This window comes from Heterodontus francisci, chromosome 8 (assembly GCF_036365525.1).
Source record: "Heterodontus francisci isolate sHetFra1 chromosome 8, sHetFra1.hap1, whole genome shotgun sequence".
NCBI lineage: Eukaryota > Metazoa > Chordata > Chondrichthyes > Heterodontiformes > Heterodontidae > Heterodontus > Heterodontus francisci.
Window position 1 is genome coordinate 117,789,296 of NC_090378.1, and position 24,424 is coordinate 117,813,719.

General features: G+C 43.1%; 1 protein-coding gene and 1 long non-coding RNA gene across 2 annotated transcripts in view; one reads left to right on the forward strand and one right to left on the reverse strand.

Moving 5' to 3' along the window:
* LOC137373099 (uncharacterized) overlaps positions 1–7,017 on the forward strand; it is a 34,652-nt gene extending 27,635 nt beyond the window's left edge. The window contains exons 2-3 of the long non-coding RNA XR_010975583.1: positions 462–690; positions 5,449–7,017. This is a non-coding gene — a long non-coding RNA (uncharacterized lncRNA). The remainder of the gene's footprint in view (positions 1–461; positions 691–5,448) is intronic.
* Positions 7,018–14,170: 7,153 nt separating this feature from the next.
* LOC137373248 (ral guanine nucleotide dissociation stimulator-like 1) overlaps positions 14,171–24,424 on the reverse strand; it is a 77,117-nt gene continuing 66,863 nt past the window's right edge. The window contains exons 7-9 of the mRNA XM_068038099.1: positions 17,292–17,652; positions 15,701–15,916; positions 14,171–14,365 (exon numbers count right to left, since the gene is read on the reverse strand). Coding sequence (XP_067894200.1) covers positions 14,171–14,365; positions 15,701–15,916; positions 17,292–17,652 — 772 coding nt within the window. The remainder of the gene's footprint in view (positions 14,366–15,700; positions 15,917–17,291; positions 17,653–24,424) is intronic.

The window sequence follows — 24,424 nt, forward strand, 5'->3', positions numbered from 1 at the left end:
TGTGGCTTTGTTACTCTGTTCTGATCAGCTGATGGAAAAACATGGCAACGCTGCTGTTACCCAATCACTGGGCTTGATTTCCAGGATACGGCTTTCAATAATGGTCAGGTTGTCTGGTTCAGGTAGGTGATCTCTCAATGCATGAAACATGCAGATGTGAGTGGTTATGAGCAGCGAACTCAAGCTATTTACATATGACTAGCTGGTTTGGCCATGTCTGTTTGTGTATTCACATGCTTTCCAGTAAGAACTTGTTTACTGGTCAACCTTTTGTTGAACTGCCTTTCAAAAAAAACACCCAAAGTTCAGCCCTTCAGTTTTAAAAGATAGATTCCAAGTGTAAACAATAAATATGGACTCATAACAATATACAAAATAAGAGTTCAATATAAAGCTGAACATGAATTCAAATCAAGTGCAACATCAATGGCAATGATAAACTTTTTCCTAATTTCTTGCAGTTGTCCTTCGTTGAAGGCAAGTCTGATTCAGTGCATGCAGAAGAGATTAAACCACTGGAATAATAAGAGAGAAGGCAGGAAAAGTCTGCTGAAGCATTCAAAGGCCAATCGAAACACTTTTGTTGAAGTATTCATCGTCTAGCCAGTGACTGGATGGCAGACGGTTCACTTGTTACAAAGGACCATGGAAGAACCCGAGCCAATTCAATCGCAATTTGTCGACACAATCGTACGTAACAAAGGTTTATTTTCTCTTTCAACTGATTCACAAGCACACAATCTTCATCAAGTCTGTGGCTAGCCTGCAGACACTGGTGACGGTTCAATCCTCCATCCTGTATAAAGCCCAGCCTTGTTTTGAAAAGGCTGATGTGCAAAACATATCAACAGCAGACAAGCATTGCATTAGAGTTTGGGGTTCGGTTAATGCTCTCCATGTTGTCGAGTAATTTACGTAGAATTCTGCCAAGGTGATTTATTCACATATATTCCAGGGTTTTCAATACTGAATAGTCATCACAACTGCATGAAAGGTTACTCTCCTCATAGTGTAATCTTGCTTTGTCAGTGCATTCACTGTTCCCTTTTTGGATGCTTTGGGTAGTGTCAAGCATGACTGAGTTTGCAGCTTAACCTGTTTGTCTGAGTTTTGATTTCTCAGAACAAAGCCAAAATTTGCAGGATGCCGACCATAAAACATATTGGCATTGTCCAGGATCACCAACACTGAAAAGCAGAGGAAATGTACATTGTTATTTACACATTCGTTCTGATAGTTTTAATTGGATGAAGCATATAACTGTAATCCAGATCTAGAAATATGAATGGCTAGGAGTAAGAGGACTGTAATTTGCTACAAGGTTCAGATGGTAGAACAAATCACAGGAGAAAAGTTTGTGGGTTTGCACCATTGTTGGATAGGCTGAATAGCTGAAAAAAAATGTTTTTTTCATCCATTCTCGGGATATGAGTATTGCTGGCAAGGCCAGAATTTATTCCCTGTCCCCAGTTATCCCTGAGAAGATCGGTGCTGGCCGCCTTTTTGTCACAGTTTGATAGAATTGAGTGGCTTGCTAAGCTTCTTCAGAGGGCTGTTAAGGGTTGACCCTGCATGGGCCAGGTCAGGTAAGAATGTCAGGTTTCTTTTCCTAAAGAACTTTAGTAAACCAATTGGGTTTTTACTCTGATCCAACAGCTATATGGTCACTTTTGCTGATACCAGTAGTGAAGTTTCATGCTAGGTCCCCACCTGCCAAGAATGAGGCACATTAATTTTGTCAAGAACATTGAATTTAATCTGTTAGTATGGTTGAGAAAGGACATGTTAAACTCATCAGCCGTGGCTGAAGAAGATATTTGCATATTAACAGACAGTGTTTCGAAGGACAAAGCAGCCACTCCCTGACCCATTCAACCCACAATGGACTTTTGATCACCAGCCATTGAAGGTGAGGGAGCTCACATTCCAGGTTGATTGCTAAGATGACCAAATATACAAACGGACATGGTCAAATCAGCTAGTCACATGACTAACCTGCCGGGAAACCTGAGTTTTTGAATTTAAAGTCATAGAGTCAGAGTTATACAGCACAGAAACAGGCCATTTGGCCCATCGTGTCTGCACCGGCCATCAAGCACCTATCTATTCTAATCCCATTTTCCACCACTTGGCCAGTAGCCTTGTATGCTATGGCATTTCAAGTGCTCATCTAAATACTTCTTAAATGTTGTGAGGGTTCCTGCCTCTACCACACCTCGGGCACTGTGTTCCCGATTCCAACCACCCTCTGGTTAAAAAACATTTTCCTCAAATCCCCGATAAACCTCCAGCCCCTTACCTTAAATCTATGCCCCCTGGTTACTGACCCCTCCACTAAGGGAAAAAGTTTCTTCCTATCTATCCTATCAATGCCCCTCATAATATTGTACACCTCAGTCAGGTTCCCCCCTCAGTCTTCTCTGCTGTAAGGAAAACAACCCTAGCCTATCCAGTCTCTGTTCATAGCTGAAATGCTCCAGCCCAGGCAACATCCTGGTGAATCTCCTCTGCACCCTCGCCAGTGCAATCACATCCTTCCTGCAGTGTGTTGCCCAGAACAGTACACAGTACTCCAGCTGAGGCCCAGCTAGTGTTTTATACAGCTCCATCATAACCTCTCTGCTCTTATATTCTATGCCTCAGCTAATAAAGGTAAGTATCCTGTATGCCTTCCTAACCACCTTATCTACCTGTGCTGCTGCCTTCTATGGACAACTGCACCAAGGTCCCTCTGACCCTCTGTACTTCCTAGGGTCCTACCATCCATTGCTTATTCCCTTGCCTTGTTAATCCTCCCAAAATTCCTCACACTTCTCAGGATTCAATTCCATTTGCCACTGCTCTGCCCATCTTACCAGCCCATCTATATTGTCCCGTATTCTAAGGCCTTCCTCCTCACTATTTACAACGCCACCAATTTTTGTGTCATCTGTGAACTACTGATCATACTTCCTATATTCACGTCTAAATCATTAATGTACACTACAAACAGCAAGGGTCCCAGCACTGATCCCTGTAGTACACCACTGGTCACAGGCTTCCAATCGCAAAAGCAACCCTTGACCATCACCCTCTGCCTCCTGCCACAAAGCCAATTTTGTATCTAATTTGCCAAATTGCCCTGGATCCCATGGGCTCTTACCTTCTTTACCAATCTCCCAAAAGCCTTACTGAAGTCCATGTAGACTACATCAACTGCTTTATTCTCATCTACACATCTAGTCACCTCCTCGAAAAATTCAATTAAGTTTTGTCAGACATGGTCTCCCCCTGACAAAGCCATGCTGACTATCCTTGATTAATCTCTGCCTCTCCAAGTGGAGATTAATCCTGTCCCTCAGAATATTTTCCAATAGTTTGCCTATCACTGATGTTAGAATCACTGACCTGTAATTACATGGTTTATCTCTGCTACCCTTCTTGAATAATAGTACCACATTTGCTGTACTCCAGTCCTCTGAAAATTTGAGTCAGAGCCCCTGCTGTCTCCACCATTGCCTCACTTAACAGCCTGGGATACATCTCATCTGGGCCTGGGGATTTATCACTTTTAAGCATGCTAAAACACCTAATACTTCCTCCCTTTCAATGCTAATTTGTTAAAGTATATCACAATCCCCTTCCCTGATCTCTACACCTACATCGTCCTTCTCCAAAGTGAATAGAGATGAAAGATAATCATTTAAAACCACAGCTGTGTCCTCCGGCTCCACACACAGATTGCCACTATGGTCCCTAATGGGCCCTACTCTTTCCCTGGTTACCCTCTTGCCCTTAATATACTTATAAAACGCCTCGGGATTTTCCTTTATCTTGCCCTCCAGTGTTCTATCATGTCCGCTTCTCGCTCTCCTAATTACTTTTTTAAGTACCCCTCTACACTTCCTATACTCCTCCAGGGCCTCCGCTGTTTTCAGCGCTCTGAATCTGCCATCAGCCTCCTTTTTTTTCCTTAAACAATCGTCTATATCCCTTGACATCCAGGGTTCCCTGGACTTGTTGGTCCTATCCTTTACCTTTGCGGGAACATGTTGGCCCTGATCTCTCACTATTTCCTTTTTGAATGACTCTCACTGGTCTGATTTATACAAACGGATTGGGCAGAAGGTCTGTTGCTCTTGGACTGAGAAGATCTCTCTCCTGTCTGCTCCCATCTCTTTTTCACAAGCCTCTGAATCCACTGAAGACACATGAACCCCAAGGGAGAAGAGCCTCCTCCAGCAAACAAGGTTTAAGAATACTGGGTCCCAACAAAAAGCAAGATCTACCTACAGTCAAGGATTCTGCAGTGAGCTCGAAGAACCGTAACAACAACTCATCAGATATTGCCTCAGACTTTTCCACTTCAGTTTTCTTCTCTTTTTTGTCTCTATTTGCATGTGTGTATTGCGTATGCATGCAAGCATGCAGTATATATCCGTAGGTGTCAACCGAATTAGAGTTTAAGTTTAATAAATTTCAATTTTTCTTCTTTAAACCTAAGAAAGCCTGTTTGTGTTGGTTTCTTTGTCTTATAATTGGAAAGCAGTGAACAAGGATTCACCAAGGGTGAACTAAAATCATGGTGTGTTTAAAATTAAACCCTGTTAAGACCTGGTGAAGTCTGAAAGGGAACCCTAGACCCCTTTCTCACCTGGTCACAACAGAAGACTAAATGATGGTATTGTGTAATCACTGCAAAACATTGCCAAACACCATCCTTCCTTTATTGTTGGGTCCGAATCCTGAAATTCCCAACCCAATACTGTTGGGGGAAGCACTATCATCAAAATAACAGCAGCAGCTCAAGGATAGGGCCTGTCCCCTGCATCTTCTCAGGGCAATAAGGGATGCAAAATAAATGCCAGCTTTGCCAGTGACATTTGTATCCAGAGAAAGTTTGTTTAAATTCTGACCGGAATAGCATTCCACAGGCACTGGGAGTCCTCAGCAAATGAAGGATTCTGCCTAGCGGAGTCCGGACAGTGAGAGTTGACAGGATTTTCAAGCATGAGAGAATCACAGCCATGATGTCTGATCCTGTCTTCAATTTTGTTTTGATATTCGCTTTTCATGAGAAAAGGTGGTGGTGAAGGTGTCACTGGTTAGCACACTAGGAGCTGGAGACCCTATCCAGTTTTCCTGCTTCATAGCCAAGGTGATTTCAGTAAAAGAAAACAGTGAATGCATTTTTTGAAAAATCCTATTTGAATTACAATAAAGAAACCAGAATAATGCTGATAAATTCTGAATTATTCGATTCGTTAAGTCCACAACGAACTCCAGATTTGCACCCTTCACACAATATAGCTTTTCGGGGTATTAGCTGACTTGAGTCGCTGAACTGCATCTGACCAGAACCCACTCCATTCCTGGGCTAGGCTAAAATTGGAACTCACGTTACACTTTCAAAAATGAAATGTCACTACTTTCCACATGGTCAAATTCCTATCATGTTATTATTTTCAGGTTCTCTGCAGAATGCTGTGACATGAAATGAAATTACTACAGATATCCTCAACAGTAACCATGGCAATAAATGCATGTTTGAAAGGTTGGTACCAGCAATGTGAGAAATATGAAGGAAAAATGCCCATCACCAGTGTTAACCTAAGAGCTGCACTCCCTCTTGGAATCTCTGACATGTCATGAATGTAACTGATGTCTATCTTCTGAAGGAAAATACTGTGTGAAATATTGAGAAATTAGCCATCCACTTTCATGATTAATGAAAAACTTCCAGTCACACCTAGACATAATTAAGTAGAAATTTAATTCACGTATCAACATCGGGTGTAGGCTGTACCTAGCAGTGACTACTGGAAGGTAAATTACATCAAATTAACAACAGAAAAATGCTATTTCCCCCATCTGGTCTGTGCCAGTGTTTATATTTCCTCCACCTTACTTCATCTGACCTTATCTGAATATCGTTCTGTTTCCTTCTCTCCCATGCACTTGTGTAGCTTCTCCTGAAAGACATCTGCGCTATTCATCGCAACTACTCCCTGCAGTAGCAAGTTCTGTACTCGAGCCATTCTCTGGGTAAAGAGGTTTCTCCTGAATTCTTAATTGGATTTATTGGGGACTATCTTATACTTATGGCCCTGAGTTTTGGTCACCTCCACCACCCAAGTGAAAAAGAAAGCCCAATAACATTTAGGGGCATGTTGTCCCCACAAACAACTTTGAAAGTTTTCCAAAATGTAGCAATTCATACTAACCCTGCATCTCTTTTCAAAGTTAATCAAAGCACCCGTAAGGAGACAAACAAGGACAAAAAAAAAATTCAATTTGTAGAAAGGTTCGATTGTGCACAAAAATGGTCACGAGTGAAATACAAGCCCTGTAAACTTGGTTCCAAATTAGTATGTGGCAAAACTCAATCATGTATACGACACCAAAGGTGTAAGACACCCACTGCCAAATCATTATTTTGTACAATAGACTGGTCCTTCTCTGCAGTCAAATTCATTAACACCAAGTTGATTACATAAGTCAGCAACTATTTGAGAATGAAATGGTGCGTGATGTCCCATTAACAGAAAATGACCTGGACACAATAAAAGTGTGCAATTTATGCAACATTTTCAGGAAACAGAAAAAATAGCGTTATATTCATGGCTCGCTGCATAGTAACTTGCATGCATCTTCATTTACAGTGTTTGATTCACAGTGCAAAGTACTAAATTACCATTGCCATGCGTGTACTTTTTCACATGTATGCCTTTGATCAATCTCAGTAGTTATTTCATTGTCACTTTTTTATTCTCATCTTCAAGAAACCTGCATTGATATGGTAACTATTGCAACCATCAGCCAAGCAGGAATCCCAACATGTGGTAAAACAAATAGACTGACAACATAATCTGGAAGTGCAGTGTCCACCATCGTGAGATCTGTGAGGAATGTGCCCAGGTAAGGCACAATTCCTTGCATCACATCCTATAAAACAGAGGCAAATTTGTTCAACACATTTTGAATACGTTAATTGCCACATTTCCTAAACATACTACCCATAATTAACTTGTTCCCTTTGATATGTAACAAAATCAATCTGTAACTATAGAACATTTAATACAGAATGATACAATGGCATACAAAACTAAAAGCAAAATACTGCGGATGCTGGAAATCTGAAATAAAAATAAGAAATGCTGGAACCACTCAGCAGGTTTGGCAGCATCTGTAGAAAGAGAAGCAGAGTTAACGTTTCGGGTCAGTGACCCTTCTTCGGAACCCTTCTTGTTCTGGCATACAAAACTAGATCCATATAGATCAAAAAAGTTCAAAGTTCAATCTAAGTTCACCTAATCTGTACTAATGCTTTGTCTTTCAACACACCATTAACATATTGTTTGCCTTTGCTCCGTGACCTTTTGGTCAGCTATGTGGCCTGGTCCAATCTGCACCTTCTCCTTTGTTATCTCTTGCCCAACCCCCACCTCACTTGTTTATAATCTGTGACTTTTCTAATATTTGTCAGTTCCGAAGAAGGGTCACTGACCCGAAACGTTAACTCTGCTTCTCTTTCCACAGATGCTGCCAGACCTGCTGAGTGAATCCAGCATTTCTTGTTTTTGTTTCAGATTTCCAGCATCCGCAGTATTTTGCTTTTATCAAAGTTCAATTCCTGGTTTATACTGTATGAACCATCTCAATCTAAGGGGAACTTTGTCATTGAAAGTTAGGAGCTCTTCCACGTGTTACTGTTATAAATAGCATTAACCATTCTTACTTATTGTGAACACTTCAGTTATATACAAAGAGAATGCACATAAACAGCATTGGTCAAATACAATATTGTCTCTCTTTCAACCCTAAACTACAGGCAGTTCACTTATTTGTAAATACAGGCAAAACATTAGATTGTCTGCTATCCTTTTTTTTTTCTTTTTCTCCTCATCTCCTAAAAGGTTTGACTGAATTAATAGCTGGAACTTGTTAGAACCAGAGGCCATCCTTCATTTGGTAACCTAGGTGATGACTGTTTGTAGCCTATTCCATTAGAGGGCATCACCGCTGAGTTCATTTGGCTCCTCATCTGATACTCAGATATGCAACTTTCCAGCAGGAGCTAATGGACAGCTATCAGGAACTCAGCTAGTTTTGTATAATTTTACAATACAGAAGAAGGGCGTTCAGAAAAACATAAGATAACGTATCAGCCCCAGGAGCTTGCTCTGCCATTCAATAGGGTCATGGCTGATCTCAGACCTCAACTCCACTTTCCTGCCTGATCTTCACATCCCTGGATTCTCTCGGAGTCCAAAAATATATTGATTTAATTTGATTTAGAGATACAGCACTGAAACAGGCCCTTCGGCCCACTGAGTCTGTGCCGACCATTAACCACCCATTTATACTAATCCTACACTAATCCCATATTCCTACCACATCCTCACCTGTCCCTATATTCCCCTACCACCTACCTATACTCGGGGCAATTTATAATGGACAATTTACCTATTAACCTGCAAGTCTTTTGGCTGTGGGAGGAAACCGGAGCACCTGGAGGAAACCCACGCAGACACAGGGAGAACTTGCAAACTCCACACAGGCAGTACCCAGAATTGAACCCAGGTCGCTGAAGCTGTGAGGCTGCGGTGCTAACCACTGTGCCGCTATTGATCTCAGCTTTGAATATACTCAGCAACTGAACATCCACAACTTTCTGGGGTTGAGAATTCCAAAGATTCACAACATGCAGTGAAAAAATTTCTCTTCATCTCAGTTCTAAATGGCTGACCCCTTATTCTGTGACTATGCCCCAGGGCATTCGACTCCCCAACCAGGGGAAAAACAGCCTCTCAGCACCTATGCTCCCAAACCCTCTCAGAATCTTGTGTTTCAATGATATCACTTCTCATTCTTCTAAACTCAAGACAGTATAGGTCTACTCAATCTCTGCGCATAGGACAATCCTCCCATCCTAGGAACTATTTAGCCTTCTGCACCTGTGATGGCTCTCCAAATTATCTATTTCGGGTCCAGATCAGGATTGTCCAACATTTTTATTTATTTGTTAATGGGATGTAGGCTTCGCTGGCTCGGCCAGCATTTATTGCTGATCCCTAATTGCCCACTGAAGGCATTTAAGAGTCACATGTAGATCAGACCAGGTAAGGATGGCAGATTTCCTTCCCGAAAGGATATTAGTGAATAAGATGGATTTTTACAACAATTGACAATGATTTCATGGTCACCAGCAGATTAACTTTTAATTCTAGATTTATGAATTGGATTCAAATTTCCTCATCTGCCATGGTGGGATTCAAACCCATGTCCTCAGATGATTAGCCTAGGCATCTGGATTACTGGTCCAGTGACATTCCACTATGCCACCGCCTCCCCCATACGGCCCACGGGCCAGAATTGGCCTACCAAAGGTTTCCATCCAGCCTACGAATGTATTTCAGAGATACGTAATTTCCCATTGTTGTCTTAGAGTTCAGAAAAACTGAGCATCTGACAGACTAATGTTTTTAGAACTCAGATTCAAATCCTTCCAACAAAAATACTACATTCAGTCCTTTTCAAATACGGAACAAAAAGCTACATTTAAAATCAATTAGGAATTAGACAGAAAACCCATGCTTTGACTATTTTCTGCCTGTAACAATGAGCAGTGTTGTGGCAATTTGGCACAAAGATTTTTATAACTAACCAATATCAGGATTAATTAGTCACTTTGCAAATGGAGGAATGAAATAGATAAAAACGAATGGACAATGAGCATGATGAGTTAGGAGAGATGACTGAAAACTTGGTTGCAAAGATGGGATTTCAGAAGGTTTTCAAGCTGGAGAGAAGTGGAGGCGGTCAGGAAATTAAGGAGTTCCAAAGTTGGGCTGAAGGAATTGAAGCAATGATTGGGAGTGGAAGCAGGAAGTTTCACGAAATAGGCGGAATAAGGCTGTAAAGATTTGAAAATTAGCACTTTTAAGTTTAGTGCACTTGGGGATAGGGAACCAAAAATGATGGTATCTTAGAGTGGCGATAATGATGCCAGATTCTATACCTTATGCAGAGGACTTGGTTGAGTGTTTCAGTTGCTTAATGTTTTCTAAAACTCACAAAACACACTGAACACTTGCTATAACTGGCAGAGAAGCCATTATACGAATGGAAGATTTTTCTTGATGTTCATAACGACTGTGTTGGTTATTCATCCCAATCATTCTTTATAAAATCCTATTGAACAGTTTATTCACTTGATTGATTTAAATTAACATGTTTAAAAAAGGGAAGCCTAGAGGAGGTAAAAAAAATTCTCTTTATGGAGCCAAGCACTGAACAACAGCCTGGTGGTAGCAATGACGATTGGTGGGGCAGGGGGGTGGGTGATGGCGGGTGTGAGGAAAGATTTAGGCGAATGGTTCCAGGGATGGGGGAATTTCAGTTATGTGGATAGATTGGAGAATCTGGGGTTATTCTCTTGAAAGAAGGTTGAGAAGATCTTGGAAGTCGAGACCCCCATTGCCTGGATAAAATGCTAGTTCTCAATTAAAAGGCCCTCACACCACGCAAAGCAAAAGGAAAAATCATTGGCACAAGTCCCACTTTAAACTTTGTCAAAGAGTTCAGATTTCAAAGATTAGATTCTCTTTCTGTGTTTATGACTGAGTTTGCATCATTGTCAGCGTACCCAAGTTAGAATATGTTTACCTAGTACACAATGCACATTTCCCCAGCTGCCTGATCGATTGACAACACCCATATGCAGTCAGCCACCAATTTAACACATTGCAGGTATTATTTTTAAACACTGAACACCCGATGAATATGGATAAACTGGACCAAGTGCAGCATCTTACCTCTTCACCCAGATGATAATCAATTCGATGGCAGCATTGTTCCTCAAGCTCCTCGAACAATCCCATGCTGCTGCGAATCAAGAGAATGAGACAAATTAATCATGAGAGAATAGAGGCAGATTAATCAATGGCTGTCAAAGACTCAGACATGTAACAGACAACAGAGATAATGGGGGGTTGGGAAGGGTTTAAGAATTTCTCATAACTAAATGCAATGCAGGGCATGAGCTAGCCTTTGGTAAATCTCCTGGCAGCAAGAGAAACTTCCAAGAAACCTAAAAATGCAGACAGGATCAAATTGTATGTGGCAAAGGGATTAAACTACAGGAAGTTGCTTTAAAGAGTTTAGCGCTCTTCCACAGCAGATAAAAGATTGTCTCGTCTGTGCTTTTAGCATCCTATACAAACCACCATCGTACATCACTGCACACAACATATCCACAGAGAGAGTATTTTATGGCCAGTTACAGCAGATCAATTTTGGAACGCAATAGTTTAAAGTTTAAGTTGCTGAACAGTTTTATTATTCTATTGAAGAAAACTGCCCAGTAACCCTCATTCTTGAGCCAAATAATGACAGACTTCTGGCAATGAGCCAGTTGTTAGAGGTGCACCATAGTGTCTCTGGTAGCCCTGCCAACACATCTAGAATCTGAAGCTCACTGAGCAAGGAAGCTCAGGGTAGAATCTGCAACTCATCACATTTTTATGACAAACATTACATGGCTATTTAGGAAAAGGAACTTACTTTGACACAGCAGCCCAAGTCGTCTTCAATTTATAGATTGGACTGGACTGCAGGGCTGCAACAATGGCCCGGAGTGAGGAGAAATTCTTCATTATTCTGGATTTCTATTTGGAAAAGAAGAGAGTTATTTGTAAATATCAGTGACTGCTAGTTTCCTGATACCTCAGACTTTTGAACTGTTCTACCAAATAGGTCAGCTGTGAAAATAACAGCATTAAAATCAGATTCATGGAAAAAAACATTTTCACACTTCTTGCCAACTCAAAGTTTGTTCACTTATTTTGCTGCTTTAACAACCTATTCAGTTCATCGTCTGTCAACTTTTGACAGATGGCCTACAGCTTTGGTGATTGACACCGAAGGGGGCTTCAAATTGAGCATGATCGAGACACAGACTCTTTTGGGGAGAGGTTGGTGGGTAGGGTGGTGGGGGGGAAAGAGGGGAGGGGGAAGCCTTCCTTCTCATTACATTTGGCTGCTGAATAATAAATTGTAATTTCTGGCATAAAGAGCAGACGGGCAGGACTGGCAGCACAAGATAACCATCTAATGAAAAGCATACAAAAATCAGAAAATTTTATGAGCTACGTTTGGATTAAAATAAAACTGTTGATACTGAGTTAGCTGATATCAGCAAGGACAGCAGCAGGAGTGTCCTCCATGTCCTTGGCCAATGCAGGCAGCGAGAGAAATAAGTCAGTCAGAATTCCCACTCCTGACCTCTTTCCAATCATACCTGTGGGAAGGTGCATGTATTCAGATATATGACAAGGACAGACCTGGCTTCAGATGTGATTCCTCTGTCTCGTCCACCTTTTCACAAGTGATTAGCATGCTAACATTCAGCACAAAATGTTGGAGGGCAGTCATTTGGGCATGGGATCATACAGCAGCAAGAATTTAGACTGGAAGGGAGAAAATGGAGAATGAAATGGAAACATTAATGAATTCCAGCTGAGTTGGAGGGGGTGGGGAGGTGGTAAACAAACTACACTATGCAATAAAGGCCTGCTCAGGTATAACATTTAAACCCGACCTGGGCCCGATCCGATCAAAGCCAAACCAAACCCAACTGGAGCCTGTGTCCTTTAATTTTTTTTAATACCAGACAGGAATGTCGCAATAAATTTAATAATATCAGACATGTTATTAAAACAGAAAAAAAGCGCCAAGACGTAGATTAAAAAGAAGACAAATTGCCTACTCTCACCTGGCAAGAGACAGTTAGGGAACATTTGATTTCATAGTCTCAGTTACAGATATAGCAAGTAGGTAGTCTCAGTTACAGACCGAGCAAAAAAAAAAGAAAAAAGGTCTCATAAATTGTCATGTTAGAAAAGGATAGAGTCAACAGGGTAGAAGGCTTAAGGGCAGTCCTCCGCTGGTCAATTGTCCTTCCAACTACACTGAAGTTCTTCTCTCTGCTGCTACTGCTCGCCGGAATGCAAAGTATACTTCTAGCCAGCATGGCCAATTTAGGGTATGCAACACTGTATTCCTTCCGCCAGCCCAACAGGTCATGCTCGTTTTTGCATCGCCAGCACAGCAGGCCTCTGTGCTGTGGACTGCTGCACTTCATCATTTGTGTTCACTTCTTCATGAACATTCTCCCACTCAGCAAATTCGGTCAGCTGTAGGTTCATCATCAACCACTTTCGTTTGCTTCACAGGGTCTTCTGTTTTAAAGTTGTTGATCAGTCAGCGCACTTCAGAATGAACTTCTTCCCTATCATGGCCAGACAACATTCGCAGCTGATTAAATTTAGTTCAGAGAAATGTTGCTCTCTTGTGCACATCATTTACTTCAACTTTCTTCAGAAGCCACTCTCTTTGCCGTTGCTTGACAACTGCTTGCATTGGAGTATCTGAAGAAAGTGGCATACAGAGTCATTTCTCAAACCACGGAATTACCAGATTCAGTGTAGGATACTGGTCTCCCTCGAGTTCCCTCTGAGCTTCATAAAATGGTTGGAGGAAATCAACCAAAAACTGCAAGACATCGGGGGTGACGTTTTCCAGCCTGTAGTTTTCCCCAGGCTGTTCCAGTTTCTCGTGCAGCTCATGATAAATATCCTGAATTGAATTCAGTGTCAGATACCTCGTTTCTCCCATTGGATTTGCTGTTTTAGACAACTGTGCAGCAAGACCAGACTGTTAAACATATATCACCAAGGCTTTGGCATGACGTATGGTTTCTACAACATCCAGAGCTTCAGAAGCTAATTCCTTTGGATCAAGTGAATGTTGAAGGACTGTGTTATATACGTGGTCCTGACAATCCAGACTTCGATATGGCCTAAGAGCGAGCACTATATTAACACCCTGATCTGTCACCCAGACTAACTTATTTAAATTTGCTGGGTCGAATTTAAAAGTGTTCACGAGCAGCTTTAAAATCTTATGCCTGATGTTTCCACCAGTTTTGGCGTCCTCCAGTGGAAACATTGCTGTTGTGAAAACTTTGGCATTAAGTTTAAAATCTGCTGTGATGTAATAACAAATTAGCAACATATAATGGATTTTACAGTATTTGTCCGTCCATATGTCAGTTGTCATTCCCACATTCACAGCCTTCAGTGTGTCAATAATCTGAGAAATTAGTTGTTTTCTCTTTTCTTTGACCACATCAGAACACCTTGAAACTGTACTTGGATTTGGTAACATAGTGGTTGCTGATACTCGACCGTATGTAGCACCCACATTGATGAGCTCTTGTGCTCATTCGTCTGTAATTTCTGATTTCTTGTGAGCTTGAATGTACAAACGAAGTTATGTACAACATAACTTGCGTCACTGCAAAGATGAATTTCCCATCTTTTTGCTGTCATATTTGAGTAAAAGTTTGCAAGATTTGCATTGAAATTCACTGGAACCTTTACGATCACGGCAAACAACAGTGTCAAAATGTTTCCAGATGGAAGATTTATCTTCTCCGGCTACAGAACTTCCCACTACTAAACATTCTCCCGTAGACAGCATTCATTTTACATCAATGGCCTCCATACTTAGTGTACTGTAGAATCACTTTTGGTTGTATTAATTACAGCATAAACGCGATGACGTAGGGATGCTCACATGCTCACTGCAGAGTGCAGACTGCACGTTTCATGCCTTGTTAACGTTGGATGGAAGATTACTTCTGATTACTGTGGAATCCACGGTAATCGGAAGTAATTATAGGAGTCATTTGAACATTGAGAAGTGGAAAAAATACTTGCTAAAATGTAATAATGCATTTATTTATAAAATATGGAGCCAGTACAGTCCAGCCCAACCTGACCCAAGTCCGAATGCTGGACACAGAATATAGACCCGGTTCGGGTCGGGTAGCCAGGGTTTACTATGCAATGCCTAATAGGCAAGTTCATCTTTGAAGTACAATTAAAATCCTGAAATTAATTTACTTTTCCCCTCCACATAGAATATTAGATATGTTTGAAATGTTCATCTTCAAATGCAAGCATTATCTGAGGCATGAAATGTTAGCTATGTAATGCCAATCTATTCCTCCTCAGACATGTTGCTGCTTTATTTTCCCTCAGGGATATCAATAGTTATAAAGTCTTGGTTTAGACATGGCTTAGAGGTGTTGAACCAGAGCCCAGCCAGCAATGGCTTTGTCTTTTTTAAAATATAAGATGATCATTGAAGCATTTCAGTTAAAAAAACAGACACATCGAAGCCACATGTTTTGTATAATTAAGTGATGCCTGACTGCAATGTGACCGTGGGATTTCTAATGCATAAGAGCCAGCACAACAACTTCAGTAATAGGCTCTGAGAATTAAGAAGGGGTGTGTTATCCGGTTTACTCCATTATTTGAGGCTAAGGGATACCATTTCTAGCATATACTAGGTGCTTATTGAGAATAAACACAAATTAGATTGATTTACTCTATAAGCTCTTAGCCCAATGGAAATAGTGCCAGGATTCAACATACTATAGAAGCATTCAGACTCTTCTTCCTCATAAACCTCCCTTCCTGAGATCTTCTCTCCCCTACAATCTAATAAGTTTTCAAAACCTGAGCTTAACATCTAATCACCCATTCCTGAGCTGCTTGGTCTTGACTTACAGACTCTCTTCCACCTTGGTGGCTTCCCGTACTGTGGGCTTTGGCCTTTCACATAGGCTAATCGATAAACAATGCAGTACCACAGCAATAGTGATCCACTTCTCGATCACCCTGGCTTTCTTGTCTGGCTTCAGCTTGACGTCTTTGAGGATGGTGCTGATCATACATTTTGTGATGATATTAAATTGTATGACCATGGCCCGGATGGTAGATGCCAGGTGCTGATTTTTCTTTTTGTGCCGCTGAGACCAGATGCACCCCAGGCAGTGGTGGACCACTACTTTGTTGAACAGTTCCTGATCAAATGTGAAAAAGACAAAGATTAATGATGTTTCCAGTACCATGGACCACTTAAACACTGAAGTAACGACAAAAATTATCCATTTAAGGGTCAATTAGCCTTGCTGCTTTGCAATGGTACAATTAAAACTGAAAGACATGGTTTGCCAGTGTCCATGGGCTGGATTTTACCAGCCCTCGCAACATCAGCGGTCGTGGCGGGAGGGCCCAGAAAATGCCTGTGGGCCTCAATGCCAGAAAGGCCCCGCCCCATATTATGCCGGTGAGGCCTCGTGGTGGCCCCCTTGCCGCTCAGCGATGGGAACAGGATTTAAATATGTTATTTAATGAATTAATTACCCACCTGCTTCTGTCGACCGTCCTGCTGTCATCTTCCGGCCGGTTTCCCGACTCCCTCTTCCAATCAACATCAGTACAACACTCGCTCCGTGATTCATTTCTAATCAACTTAGCTAAACTATAAATTCTGAAGTAATTTCAAAAATCCAAAAGGAAATACAACTGAACTTCAAAACCAGTGGACAGAGTGGCAAACTCTCCAGGAACTCATGGCTATTCAGTGGGTGTCTTGAATTAGTTTACTTCAGATTGCCATTCAAAACGAAAAGTTTTATACATCATGCCTAAATGAATGCTTGGGCGCATCACTATTCCATTCAGAATTGATTCTTTCATTTGTGCTGACAAATCCAATTCGTAATTCTGCAATACTGTGATGTTTTTTGTGAAAATTAGTACAGATGGCTAAAATGGTTCTGTCGGAGCCAAATGTATGGCACGTTGGTGATTTCCATTACACAACACTGGTCTAAAAGATCACTGGTGAACTAAGTGGCAAAACGTCATTCCACCAATTTAATTAATTCCATCACAATCCATTGCATAATTAAACCATCTTATCTTTCATAGTGATTCAAATACTCAATACCTGTGAGTTACCATTGAGCCCTGGAATTAACAGTTTAACTGGCAGCAATTCAAGCTATTTATAAAGATGCTTCACTTTGAAACACAGAAATTACAACACAGAAGGCAATCAATTGGCCAAAGTTGCCTGTGCTGGTCCTTACTCTCAACTGGATCCATCAACTGCAATCTCATTTTCCTGTCCTGCTCCCCAGATCCTGTTATATTGTTCAAATGATTATCCAATTCCCTCTTAAATGACGTTATTTGAGGTAAAGCATTCCACACTGTAATAACTGGTCATTTAAAAAAACTCTTCTAACTGGTTCCTTTGTCCTGCTACAATAGTTTAAATGTTACATCAAAAGCTGACTGGTGAGATTTGCAATACAGCAAAAAAACAGATTCTCTTTTGAAGGAATGGAATTTGGAGTAAGAGTGTTTCTGGCTCTTATGTTACTCTACCTGCATGGTGTAATATAACTTCTCAATGATGAATTGAAAATAAGCTCCAGAATTGCAATTGCAGCCATCATCAAAAAAGGGGAACATATCTCCCCCAGTCCCACCCTCCACCTCCATAGCTTTTAAAATTGAAACAACTTTTTTCATTGCGACACAAAGATTAATCTTACTGTCCAGCTCCTGTTCTGCCACTTCTTGCTGCTGAAATTGTTCGAGGAGTTTCTGGGCCTGTTTCTCCAGTTCTGAGCCTGGCATCGTCTGCCTCAGGTGTTTGAGAATCTTCTGCAGGCATGTGTAATTTGGAATGTTGAAGTTTTCAGAAAACTGGTCCAGCCAGGCTTGCAGAATCGAGGCTATTGCGCTGGAAATATACATGCAAGACAGAGTCAGTAACTGTTTGTCAGGGGAAGTAAAAATGTTTAGAAATAAAATCCCAACTGGTAATTTGGAAGCTTCTAATGTTGTAATTTTAAACTCAATAAATTAAGGCTGTTTATTTATAATTTATTCTTGGGATAAGGGTGTCACTAGCAAGGCCAGTCTTTATTGCCCATTCCTAGTTCCCCTGAGAGGGTGGTGCTGAGCTACTTTCTTGAACTGCAGCAGTCCATGTGGTGAAGGTACTCCCACAGTGCCATCAGGTAGGGAGCTCCAGGATTTTGACCCAATGAGGCTGAAGGAATGGCAGAATATGTCCAAATCATGATGGTGTTTGACTTGGAAGGGGACTTGGAGGTGATGGCGTTCCCAAGTTTTCATCTTTGGCAGTCACATATATGAGCCTCGGCTTATATAAAATTATTTTGCATGCATTTGAAGATACTTATACAAACAGGTCTTTGTGTTCGGATTTGGCTTTTTCCAACAGTCAGGCAGAAGTGGGTTATAAAAAGATCTTTACAAACCTTCACCAAAATTCCAACAGGACGAACCAAGCAAATAAAAAATACAAGTATAAAGATGACTTGGTTGCTTGGGCTCTGAGGGCTAAATCGCCAAGGCTTGGACACTCCTATAATTTTTTCTCAAAAATATACTTTATTCATAAAAATCTGTAAAAAAAATACCTTACAAAGCAGTTCAAAGCAGCACTAAGTTGACATTCCAAAAAGTGTAAAGGAAATCAGTTTTCTTCAATATAGGAGTCAGTTGCTTCCATTCCATTTTACATGCCATGTACATTTTACAGCTCAGCCATATTCAGTGTATACAGCCTGAGCGGTTTTCCATGGGTCCAGCACCTCAGTTCACTATGGCAGGAGGACCTTCCACAGTGGTCTTTCCCCATTGATTCTTTGAGGCGGCTGCCCCAAGCTTTAGTGCGTCCCTCAGCACATAGTCCTGGACCATGGAATGTGCCAATCTGCAACATTTGGTCGTGGACAACTCTTTGCGCTGGAAGACCAGCAAGTTTCAGGCAGACCAAAGAACGTCTTTCATCGAATCGATAGTCCTCCAAAAGCAGTTGATGTTTATCTCGGTGTGTGTCCCTAGGAACAGCCTGTAGAGCACAGAGCTGCTTGGTTTGAACCTCGACAAAAACCACTGCATCTCCTACTACATCTGCTTGCAAAGGCACATTCCAGAAAGAGGTGGGCAACAGTCTCTTCCCCACCACCGCCACCTCGAGGGCAGCGTGCAGAGGAAGGATCTGACGGGGAGGGCCCTTCTCACCACCTGCCAAGCTACGTCTTGGTGCTTGCTTGAAAGTTCTGGTGATGAGGGATTCTGCCAAATGACTTTGGCAGTCTGCTCGGGGAACCGTCCGACAGGATCCACCATCTCCTTATCCAGTCGGGCCTTGAGGACATTCTGTGAAGACCACTGCCTGATGGATTGGTAGTCAAAGGTGTTTTTCTGCACAACCTTTTCCACGAACGATAGGTGATACGGCACGGTCCAACTGGATGCCGCATTCTGCGGCAATGTGACCAGACCCATACTTCGCAACACCGGGGATAGATAGAACCTCAGCACATAATGACACTTGGTGTTTTCATACTGGGGCTCTACACACAGCTTGATGCAGCCGCACACAAAGGTGATCATCAGGCTGAGGGCGACGTTGGGTATGTTTTTTCCGCCCTAATGCAGAGGTTTGAACATTGTGTCCCTCCGGACACGGTCCATTTAGCATCTCCAAATGAAGCGTAAAATGGCTCAGGTGACCGCCACGGTGCAGGAGTGAGGTATGGGCCAGACCTGCGCCACATACAGCAACAGCGTGAGCGCCTCGGATCCAATGACCAGGTTCTTACCCACGGCGGAGAGAGATCGCTGCTCCCAGAAGCTGAGTTTATGGTGTACCCTGGCTACTCGCTCATTCCAAGTTTTGGAGCACACCCCAGCCCTTCCGAACCATATCCCCAGCACCTTCAGGTAGTCTGACCTGACGGTGAACGGGACAAAGGATCGGTCGGCCCAGTTCCCAAAGAACATGGCCTCGCACTTGCCGCTGTTTACTTTGACTCCCGAGACCAGTTTGAACTGGACACAGATGCTCATTAATCTGCGAACGGACAGTGGATCCGAGCAGAAGACAGCAACGTCGTCCGTGTACAGGGAGGTTTTGACCCGAGTGCCTCCGCTGCCTGGGATTGTCATTCCTCTAATGCCCACATCCTTCCTAATGGACTCAGAAAAGGGTTCTATACAGCAAACAAAGAAGACAGAGGAGAGAGGACAGCCCTGCCTGACTCCAGATTGGATCGGGAAAACTTTCTGATTCCCACCCATTGATTGAGACTGCACTACTGCTGTTTGTGCAGAGCAGTTTGAACTAATTGCGGATTCCCTCCCCAAGCCCCATTTTGGAGAGCACGTCCATCATATATGTGTGCAATATCCTGTTAAACGCCTTCTCCTGCTCCAAGCTGATAAGGCAGGTGTCCACCCTCCTGTTATGTACATAGGCAATTGTATCCCTGAGTAGCAGGAGACTATCAGAGATCTTCCTGCCAGGTACAGTACAGGTCTGGTCAGGATGGATCACCAACTCCAGAGCAGACTTGACCCGACTGATGATGACTTTGGACAGGATCTTGCAGTCACCATTCAGCAGTGAGATGAGCCACCAATTTCTGATCTCCGCCTCTACCCCTTCCACTTGTTAATGAGGGTGATAATGCCTTTCCTCATGGATTCTGACATGCTGCTGGTCAGAAGCATACTCTCGTATACTTCCAGCAGGTCTGGGCCGATCCAGTCCCACAGAGCCGAATACAACTCAACCGGTAAGCCGTCGCTTCTGGGAGTTTTACTCGTCTCGAAGGACCTGATGGCCTTTGCCAGTTTGTCCAGGCTCTCCCGCATGCTGACATCTAAGACCTCCATGATAGATGACAGGAAGGACTGGGAGGCCGTCCTGTCCCCGGGCTTCACGTCATACAGCCCAGCATAAAAGGATTTGCTAATTCTTTGTATGTCAGACTGCGAAGATGTTACCGAGCCATTCTCTTCTTTCAGGCTGCTGATCACAGAGCTCTCTGTACCTTTTGGAAGAAAAAAACGCAAGCACGTCTCATCCTGCTGAACGGAACGGACTCTGGACCGGAAGATGATCTTGGAGCCTCCGTGGCAAAGAGCGAGGCCTGCCGGCTCTTCACCTCTTGGAGATCCTCCTTGACCTCAACCCCCATCGACTGCAGCCACACCAGATTTTGCATTCTTTTTTGAAGTCAGGACATTTCCCTCTGTGTGTCTCTCGTTTTCTGAACACCTTTGAAGGTAAAGAACTTCTTGATATTCTCCTTGATCGCCTCCCGCCAATGCACTGGAGACTCAAAGAGGGGTTTCATGGTTGTCCAACGTTTGTAATTCCTTTTGAGTTCCTCAACATTTTCTGGGGTGAGCAGTATAACATTGAGCTTCCATGTTCCCCTGCTAGCCTGCTGGTCGTCTTGTAAGTGACAGTCGGCCAGTAAGAGGCAGTGGTCAGAGAAGAACACAGGCTTGACGTTGGTGGATCTGACCATGAAAGCACGGGACACAAACAGGAAGTCAATTCTGGAACAGGCAGACCCGTCCAGTCTTGACCAGGTGTATCTACGCTGCACTCCATCTGCAGAGTTGCTAAAGATGTGGTGCAGCTTGGCTTCTTTTACTGTTTCCATTAGGAATCTAGACGTAGCGTCCAATTTGCTGTGGTCCTTGCTGGATCTTCCAGCTGCGTTAATAATGCAGTTGAAGCCACCACCTAGAATGACCAGTCTGGATGTTGTCAGCAGCAGTGGGAGCTGGTGGAAAATGGTCAGCCGCTCGCTGCATTGAGCCAGGGTGTAAACCTTGACCACCCAGAGCAGAGCAGTATTGTACATTATATCTGCTACGAGGAGTCGACTGCCCACCACCTCCTTAACTTCGGAGATGATGAAATTGCTTCCCCACAGCAGAATACTAAGGCCAGAGGAATGGGAATCATTTCCCCCGACCAGATTGATGACCCTTGTGACCACTATCGCGACCATTGCCTCTAGGTGCCGAGGTGCGGTATTCCATACTCCCGCAGAAACAGCAGGTCAGCTTTGACCTTGGCGAGGTAGTCCCAAGTCGAAACACATTGCGTAAATCAAAGCAATCTTTGTATCCATTTTAAAGTTGGGTGTTGCTTCCCATACCAGGTGTCCTTGTTAGTCCTTGTCCTTGGGTATGTTCCTGCATACCAATAGTGTACACAAGCTGTTTCACATTTGTCGGGCTCTGAAACCCCTCCTGGTTACACATTGTGGGGGGGGGGGGGTCTTGTTCCGCTGGGGTGTCATCGGGGGGTCTTCTCGGCAGCAAGGCTTGGGCTGTCCTCTGCTGTTGTTGTTTTTCCCCTCCGTTCCTCCTCGAAGACATTGCTGCTCCTGGCTTCCTGGAGCTGCAGTGCGCCAGATGCTTCATTGCTCTCGGTGTCCCGGAGCTTGGATGCGCTGGGCATCTCACTGGATTTGGGACACACTGGGCCCATCACAGCTTCCAGTACCCTGGAGCTGGGGGGCTTTATCTTCCAGCTGCTTTGAGTTCTGCCGTTTCTTTTGCAGGTGCCATCGTTCCAGCCCTTCCTCGTCCAATGCGGGGGAGCTGCCATAGTCTGTCTCAGACAGTAACCTCCTCTTGTCACTGGTTTGGGTGCTGGCCTTTTCCTTTTTTGGAGGTTTCTTCTTTGTGGTTTTCCTTTGTACCATTTGCCACTGACCAGTTTGTCCATCTGCTGCCTCCTCCTGTATTGATTCTGTCTGCCCGGCTTCCGGGCACGGGGTAGGTGTTGGGTCGCTGCTTGCAGCTGCCTCCCCTTTCTTCTCCTTCCCAGGTAGACTTTCCTCACTGTGGAGAGGATTGCTTGTCTCCTTCCCAGCACCAGACGTATTCACTGTTCCTTCTCCCGGCCTTTCCTTGGACCTTGCCGCCTGAGCATAACTGAGGCAATGTTTGGGGCAGGTTTTGTAGAGCTGACCTGCCCCAGAGCACAGGTTGCTGCACTTATTCTGTTTTCAGTCCTTGGTCTGATGGCCTTCCTTCTTGCAGTTCTTGCAGACGACTGTGCTTTGGTTGCCATGTGACCAGATTTGCCACAGGTGTGACAAACTCCGGCTGCCCCGCATAGATCAGGAAGCCTCAACTTTCTCCAATTGCGAAGCTGTAGGGGGATGGATGATGGCTCCGTTGGCCTCGACCTTCAAGGACACTCCTATAATAGAGGACAGTCAGGTATAGTTAAGGATATCTAATGAGATGCTCCAATATAGTCAGCTTGCCACTCACTCACTTTCAGCTCCCTGTTTAGTACTGGTGACCATATAGCATTACTGACTAGGCAGTTTAATTGGTCTTGTCATAAAAAATAAGCAGAACAAACGATCAGTTGTACAGTGAAGCTATTACAATATTGAAACCCTAACCTTTAACACAATAAAACATCCCATGGCACGTCACAGGAGGTTAATCACACGAAACCTGATACCAAGACAAAGATGAAGATATTATAATAGGTGACCAAAAGCTTGGCCAGAGATTGATTTTTCATGAGCTTCTTAAAGGAGAGAGGTGGAGATGTTTGTGGGGTGGATTTTTAAGCTTATGGCCGAGACAACTGAAGACCATACTAATGGTGGGGCAAAGGAAGTGGGAGATGCACAACAGGCCAGAGTTGGTGGAGACCAGGAGACAATGTAGGTCGGTGAACACAGGAGTGATGGGACTTGATGCAAATTAGGATATGGACAGAGTTCTAGATGAGATGAAGTTTATGGAGGGGGTATGTTACAGGAACTTTATATTTTGTCAAGAATAAGCTCCAAAAGCAAAAGTTTTTTCACACAACAATTGAGACTTAGTGAGACTGACAGTGCTGTTCCAGCAACACATGGTTTCACTTCTGCAGACCCTTGCCAATACTGGGTATAGATGAACATGCATTTTAAAAGCTGCACATATAACAAATCTAATCTTATTGCACAGCAATTCCATATTCTGTTGACCAACATGGGCTCTGTGGAGACAACCGATTCCTTTCCGACTAACCTAGCTGGCAGGGGGTGTGGTGGGGTGTGGGTGGTCAGGTTGCAGTGCACTGCAGTGTCACATGCAGTAAAAGCCTCATATTCGTAGAAATATTTTGTACTGGAGGGACTGTCTTTACATCATCTGACTTCAGTGCAGCAACATTCAAGTCAGTTGGCATAGTTAAATCCAGGGATAAAAGCTATTTTACATCAGTTCCAAAACCTTGATGGGCCATATTTTTAAGGGTGCTGAATCATATTGGCTGTAAAAACATACAGCTTAGGAAATGAAGTACTATAATTTTTGCAAACATCAGTAGTTTTCAGTTCAGTGAAGATAGCTGCATTACCAAAAGCTTGGTCAAAGATGCAGGTTTTATGGAGTGTCTTTAAAAAAGGAGAGAAGCTTAGAGTGGGATTTTCAGAACTTAGGGCCCAGAGAGCTGAAGGCACGGCTGCTAATGGAAGGATAAAGGAAACTTCTTCTTTTGGGCCTCCTTATCTAGAGAGACAATGGATACGCGCCTGGAGGTGGTCAGTGGTGTTGTTTCAGTCGCTGTGAGGCACAGAAATTCCAGTATTGGGCTTGAGGAGGCTGCAGAAATAGAAGGGCAAGGCCAAGGAAATTTTTAATTTTGTTTGGGGGGG